The following is a 6,852-nucleotide window of genomic DNA, read 5'->3' as shown; positions in this document are numbered from 1 at the left end:
AAAATATATTTTATTGATTTTTTACAGAGAGGAAGGGAGAGGGATAGAGAGTTAGAAACATCGATGAGAGAGAAACATCGATCAGCTGCCTCCTGCACACCCCCTAACTGGGGATGTGCCCGCAACCAAGATACATGCCCTTGACTGGAATCGAACCTGGGACCCTTCAGTCCGCAGGCCGACGCTCTATCCACTGAGCCAAACCGGTTAGGGCTTTAGGTGTCTCTTATCCCCCAGAGCAGCCCTGGACCTATGCCGCACACAGTTCATCATTTATTCCATTTTCATATTTTATTTCTTCAGCTCAAACCTCCAAAACAATATGAATAATGAGGCTACCTCACTGTGCTCTGAGATCCTCTAGATCTGTCCTGAAATATCCCAAACATGCTCTGGGACCCACCTAAGCCAGCCTTGAGATTCTCCCCAAATTTATGTTGACATTTTACTGTTCTTGTCTAGTTGCTATCAGTTACTTCATTTTCGAATTGCCTTAGCTTAAACCTCCACAGAAGTATTAAGAATGTGGCTCCTCACCCTGTCCTCCCTACTGATCTTGTCCTGTTCCACTTCTGTGTCAATAGCTTTAAATAATCCTCTATATTAGTAATTCATCACCACATTCTTCTACATTAATGTAGTCTCTTCCAACATTTATATCAGTTACTTCATTTTCCTGTCTTACTGCATTAGCTCAACGCCAAAACTGTGTCCTGGCAGCCACCCCCAAGGTGTGACCCTGCTAACCCAAGACACCCCTGGTTCCTAGAGCCAGGAGGAGAGTCTGCTTCTGCACCTGCTCCCCTATGTGGCCCCATCATGGAAAGGAGCCACTAGGTGTGAGGGGGTGTCTGAGATGCCGGTGGAGGAATCAGACTGATGGAGATGAAGAGTGACAGAGGAGACTTGGGGGGGGGTTGGAGGGGGGAGATACAGAGAGGAGACAGGGAAAGGGGAGAAGGGCAGTAGACTAAAGGAAGAATTGTGGAGGGGAGAATAGAGAAGGGGGAGAAACGGGGGGAAGTACAGAAAGGGGAATCAGGATGGGGAAGAAGGAGGGGAAAAAACTGGAGGAGAAGGGAAGAGCCCCCAAATTGAGAGAGGGGGGCGGTGAGATGTGAAATAGGCCGGGAGGGGGACCATATGGAGAGACAGACATGGAGGTGGCATGGTGTATATGTAAAAAGACAGGAGACGGACAACAGGGGGAAAAGGCACTAGGAGACACACACCCTTCACCCACCCACCCCAATCCACACTCTCCTTCCACCCTGGCCCGCCCTTCTAAGGCCCCCTATCCTGTCTCCTCCCTTCCCAGAACATCATCCGCAAAGTGAGTGGCCAGAAGTTCGTCTACAAGTTTGTGTCCTATCCCGAGGTCGCAGGGTGCTCCACTGAGGACTGTTCGCCCCAGCCTGAGGTGTCTGTCACCTCCACTGTGGCAAATGTGGCCCCCGCTGCTGCACATGCTGTCCCCGGGGACACTGCCTCTGGGAAGCCAGGCACACCCAAGGGTGCAGGAATGGCAGGCCCAGGTGCCTTGGCTCGAAGCAGCCGGAACGAGTACATGCGCTCAGGCCTCTATTCCACCTTCACCATCCAGTCCCTGCAGCCGCAGCTACCGCTGCCCCTGCATCCGAGGTCCATCTCAGTGCTTTCCAACACCGCCCCAGCAGGAGCCACAGCGCCCCCCTCGGGGAGCAGGAGCACCAGTCCAAGCCCCTTGGAGGCCTGCCTAGAGGCTGAGGAAGCTGGCCTACCTCTGCAGGTAAGGGCTGGAATATGGAAATTCAGTAGGAGGGATGTCCAATTTCCTGATGAGGAGGGGGAAGAGAAGGGACATAAACGTTCTATAAAAAGAGCTGTGGTTGGAGGAGGGACACAGAAGTCCCCTTGGAGAAAGGGGAGGTGCGCTAAGCTAGTACTGAAGGAGATTAAGTGTGCTAGAGTTAGTAGTACACCAACTTGTATTAGGTGTGCAGAACTTTCATATTTGCTTAATGCACTGGTTCTTTCACTTCAGCACTCCCACAATCAACTGAAGGGCTTTTTAACCCACAGGTTGCTGGGGTGCACCCCCAGTGTTTGTGATTATATGGGTCTGGGGATGGGCCCAAGATTTTGCATTTTTATTTATTTACTTTTATTGATTTCAGAGAGGAAGGAAGAAATAGAAATAACAATGATGAGAGAGAATCATTGATTGGCTGCCTCCTGCACACCCCCCACTGGGGATCACCGCAAGTCGGCATGTGCCCTTGACTGGGAATCGAACCATAACATTCTGGTTCTTAGGTGGTTCTTAGGTCGAGGCTCAACCACTGAGCCACGCTGGCTGGGCTAGAATTTGCATTTTTAACTAGCTTCCAGATGCCGCTGGTCCTTAAAGAAAAAAAAATTGTTTAATATATTTTATTGATTTTTCTACAGAGAGGAAGGGAGAGGGATAGAAAGTTAGAGACATCCATGAGAGAGAAACATCGATCAGCTGCCTCCTGCACACCCTCTACTGGGAATGTGCCCGCAACCAAGGTACATGCCCTTGGCTGGAATCGAACCTGGGACCCTTCAGTCCGCAGGCCGACGCTCTATCCACTGAGCCAAGCCAGCTAAAGAAAAATTTTTGAGAACTACTGCTTTCATGACTTAGGGCAGTATCCCTGGGAGTCCAGCCCTGTCCCCAGATAGGAGAAGCTGCCCCAGAAGAAGCCCTGCTTCCTTGGCGAAGTCTAGCCCTGTTGGAGGAGCTGCCCCTTGTGCAGTTATGCCCCCAGTACCCAGTCCCACTCTCGAAGGGGAGTCATTGCTTCGCCACCCCAGCAATCCATACATCCTCCCTCCTCTCCCAGGTCATTCTGACCCCGCCTGAGGCCCTGAACCTTAAATCAGAAGAAGCGAATGTGGAGCCCTGCTTGGGTCGGCCACAGCCCCCAGAAGTGAAAGTGGAAGAGCCCGAGGAAGAGCCCCACACCGCAGCCAGTGGGGAGGCGGGGTATGCACCGGAAGCCCCGAGGGCCGGGCGGGAAGTCCCTCCTGCAGAGGGCGCATCTGCCCGGCATCCTGCGGTTGTTATGGAGACTGCAGGGCCGGTAGGCGGCCTCGGAGCGTCCACAGCTTCCTGCACGGAGATCGCCCAGCCTCAGAAGGGCCGCAAGCCCCGGGACCTGGAGCTCCCACTCAGCCCTAGCCTGCTAGGTGGGCCAGGGCCCGAACGGACTCCAGGGTCGGCCACTGGCTCCGGTCTGCAGGCACCCGGGCCAGCGCTGACGCCATCCCTGCTGCCTACGCACACATTGGTGAGTGCCTGTGCAGGGGTGGGTCTGGCTCCCGGGACGCACACATTGGTTAATGCCTGCGGAGGGGCAGGGGCTGGCTCCCGGGACCAATGGGATTGGTGGAGAGGCAGTAGACCCCGGCCCTGGGGTTATCTATTGGAGTGAGCTGGGAGGGTGCAGCCTTCGAGGGCAACTGGTTGCAGGGACAGGGCTTGATTAAAGAAGGGCAAGAGCGAGACTCCAAGGCTGAGGGATCTTGGTCAGAATGAAGGGCAAGTGTGGGGAGTTTTGTGGGAGGATCAAAGGACTGAGAGGCCTTGTGTAGCAACCGTTTGTAAGAGGCATGAGGAACCTGTGTGGGGCTTTTTGGTCTGGGATTTGCTTAGCGGGCCTCCTGTGAGGTATAAGGGTGGGACAGAGGAATTGGAGGTTGAACCTGAGCTATTGGGATGATGACTTGTGAGGTTTGAAAGGGTCGTCCATGTAAAGTTGAAGAGATGTCACAGGCATGGCCTTAGTAGTTATGGTCTAGGCCTGTGCACTTTCCGTGCGTGATCTCGGAAGTCTGAGTAGGATTTCTGGTGGGACTGGAACCAAGTTACTTCCATTGTCCCACTTGCCCTCTCTGCTCACTTGAGCTCCAACCACCCCTTCCCCACAGACCCCGGTGCTGCTGACGCCCAGCTCGCTGCCCCCCAGCATTCACTTCTGGAGCACCCTGAGTCCCATTGTACCCCGTAGCCCGGCCAAGCTCTCCTTCCAGGTAGGCTCCTCCCTCCATCTCAGAGTGGGTGAGAGAACCTAGCACGGCCCCCACCCATGACCTCTCCCTATTTCTGTTCCCAGTTTCCATCCAGTGGCAGCGCCCAGGTGCACATCCCCTCCATCAGCGTGGATGGCCTCTCAACCCCCGTGGTGCTCTCCCCAGGGCCCCAGAAGCCATGACTACCACCGCCACCACCGCCACCACCCCTTGCTGGGGTGACTTATGCCCTGAACTTCTCTCCAGCCAGCCGTCTCAAGGAGAAACATAGCTCAGCTGACAGACTTGTGCTGAGGTCAGGGTGGGGTGGGGATTCTTAGGAAGAAGGATGTCTCAATGATTCTTCCACAGAAAACATACAGTTTCTCTCTTCTTGGTCAGTCCCCCAGTGGCCGCCCTTACACGTCTCCTACCGCAGTGGTCGGGGGGGCGGTTTATTTATTTATTTTTTGAAGGCCACTGGGAGGAGCCTGGCCCAACTTTTTGGGGGGGGGAGTGGTGAGGACATCTCCCCCAGCTCCACATTTTCCCCCCAAGATGAGACAATCAGGGTCTGGCTTGAGAAGGACCTTTCTTTATTTATTTCTCAGCCTGCCCTTGGGAAGCTGAGGGAGCCCTGTCTCCATTTTGGGGTGTGGGTAGAAGAGCTAGCTTGTTGCGGTTTCTTATTTCTAGCTATCCCCAAGGGTCCAGGAAGAATTTGTGCCATTAAATGGTTTGGGAGTCTTGACCAAGTCAGACTCACACCCTTGGGAGAGGGATTCCCACCCCCACCCCCGGCCTTTTTCTCAGACAGCCTGTCCTTTGTCGGCCACCTTTTTGGCTGGGGGCAAATGCCCCTTTTCTTCTGTCCCTGAGAAGCCATTCCTGTGTCTGCCAAATTCCTGGGGTCCTGCCTCTTACCTCCCAATGGAGGGTTTTTTTGTGGGAGTGGTCCCCGTCTGGGGGACCCCTCCAGCCAGTACTCCAGGTCTTCCTGTCCCCCACCCTCTGCCATTTTGATAGTATAATCTATTTTTAAACTGGGCTTTTAGACGGGGAGAGGGGGCATCTCTTCCTATATCTGAGATGGGGTGGGTGGGAAGGAAGGGATTTGGGGGGGGAATCTTCCTGCCGCCCCCAAGTGTTTATTTTTGATACCACATGTGTATTTTCAGCTCCCTCCCTCCCAGCCCCCCAATTTCCTGCGGGCGGGTACAAAGGACCCTTTAAGTGTCCCTGGAGTTGGGAGGGAGGAATAGGAGGGCATAAAGCCTGTCCTGTCTGAATTCCAGGCTGGAGAGAGTGGGTTCAGAGGACTCCTGCGCTCACCGCCTGTCAGCACCGGCCCAGCCCAGGCCTGGGGCCCTGGGGGGTGGTGATTTGGGGGACGGTGCTACGCCTGTCTCCACTGTTCGTTTTACTTCCCCCCAAATGGCTTTTTTTTCTAAGAGTACCAGAGAATGGGGAATTGTTCCTGTAAATATATATTTTTAAAGGTGATGCTGGAGGCTGCTTGCATTTTTTTCCCTCTGGGGACTGAGTGTGACAAGCATTATATGTATAAAAGGCAGTGATGGTGTGAGATTGATTGTGAGAGAGAAAGTATGATATTGTGTGTCAGAAACAGTAGTAGAGACTGCAGATCGGTAACCAGGTGTGAAAAAACAAAAACAAAAACTAGAAAGCTGCGATTGTATATGTGTGTGTGAGAGAGTGGAAGTTATAACCACAAACTTGACATTGTGTCTGTGTGAGAATTGTGTCTTTGTGTCAGGAAATCACCATAAAAATGAGTGAGTGATGAAGGTACTGTATAAGACCCTGGTGGTGTGTGTGAAGTAATGTTTATGAGAAGGTAGTGGGGACTGCAGACCAGACCAGTCACTGTATGACAAGACGATGGTGAGCAAGACAAATTGAGTGATCAAAACAAGATGTGAGTGCCCTAGCTGGTGTGGCTCAGTGGATAGAGCGTCATCCTGCAGACTGAAGGGTCCCAGGTTTGATTCCCCTCCAGGGCACATGCCCGGTTGCAGGCTTGATCCCCAGTAGGGGGCGTGCAGGAGGCAGCCGATCAATGATTCTCTCTCATCCTTGATGTTTCTCTCTCTCTTTCTCTCCCTTCCTCTCTGAAATTAATAAAAATATATAAAAAAATTAAAGAAAACAAAGTGTGAGAGCCTGTGGGTATAAAAGTGTGGTAGAGCTTGCCAGGGACTGTGTGCAGGTGAAAACCTTCATTGTATGTCAGCAGGTGGCTCAGTGTCGGAAGATGGATTGTGTGTGAAGCTGTTCATGCAAGGCTGTCATATCAGCTAAAATCATGGGAGCGTATGTGTGAGAAGTTGGTTGTATGAGAAAATGGCTGTGAGCCTAAGTGTATGTCTGAGACAAAATACGAGAATGCGTGATTATGTGTATGAATACTGTTCATGTGAGGCGAACGTGATAACCACTACACTACGGAAACAACTGTTCATGTGAGACTAGCAAAGACTGAGGAACTGGAAAAAATCTGTGACTGGGAGAGTATGAGAGGCTGTGATCGTGTGTGTGTGTGTGTGTGTGTGTGTGTGCGCACATGCACGAACATAAAACTAGTTGAAAATTAATTGACAGTTAACTACTCCAGTCTAGCCCACAGGTTCAGGGACTGAGAGAAAATGATGAGACTAAGTGTGTCTGAAATGGTACAAGAGGCCACATAACTGTAAGAGATGATAAGTAACAAGTCAGAAAATTGAGTGAGCAGTCATGTGAGAGTATGTGAGTCTGTGAAACACATTTCATAGAAGAGTGTAAGTCACAGACTATATTTTTGTGAAAAACTGA

General features: G+C 52.0%; 1 protein-coding gene across 2 annotated transcripts in view; it reads left to right on the top strand.

Annotated features, from left to right (window-relative positions):
• The window catches only part of ELK1 (ELK1, member of ETS oncogene family), a 12,489-nt gene extending 6,969 nt beyond the window's left edge, over nt 1-5,520 (top strand). Inside the window, exons 3-6 of one of the 2 annotated variants that reach the window (XM_005871008.2) lie at nt 1,319-1,768; nt 2,850-3,296; nt 3,937-4,038; nt 4,122-5,520. In XM_005871008.2, the coding sequence (XP_005871070.1) occupies nt 1,319-1,768; nt 2,850-3,296; nt 3,937-4,038; nt 4,122-4,220 (1,098 nt within the window). In that variant the 3' untranslated portion in view covers nt 4,221-5,520. Of the gene's footprint in view, nt 1-1,318; nt 1,769-2,061; nt 2,153-2,849; nt 3,297-3,936; nt 4,039-4,121 lie in introns of those variants that run through there. The other variant, XM_014543522.1, reaches the window with a different exon arrangement.
• The last annotated feature ends 1,332 nt before the right edge of the window (nt 5,521-6,852 follow it).

Source organism: Myotis brandtii, unplaced genomic scaffold (genome assembly GCF_000412655.1).
Source record: "Myotis brandtii unplaced genomic scaffold, ASM41265v1 scaffold327, whole genome shotgun sequence".
Classification (NCBI taxonomy): domain Eukaryota; kingdom Metazoa; phylum Chordata; class Mammalia; order Chiroptera; family Vespertilionidae; genus Myotis; species Myotis brandtii.
Note: the sequence above shows the minus strand (reverse complement) of the source record. Positions and strands in the feature narration are given on the sequence as shown.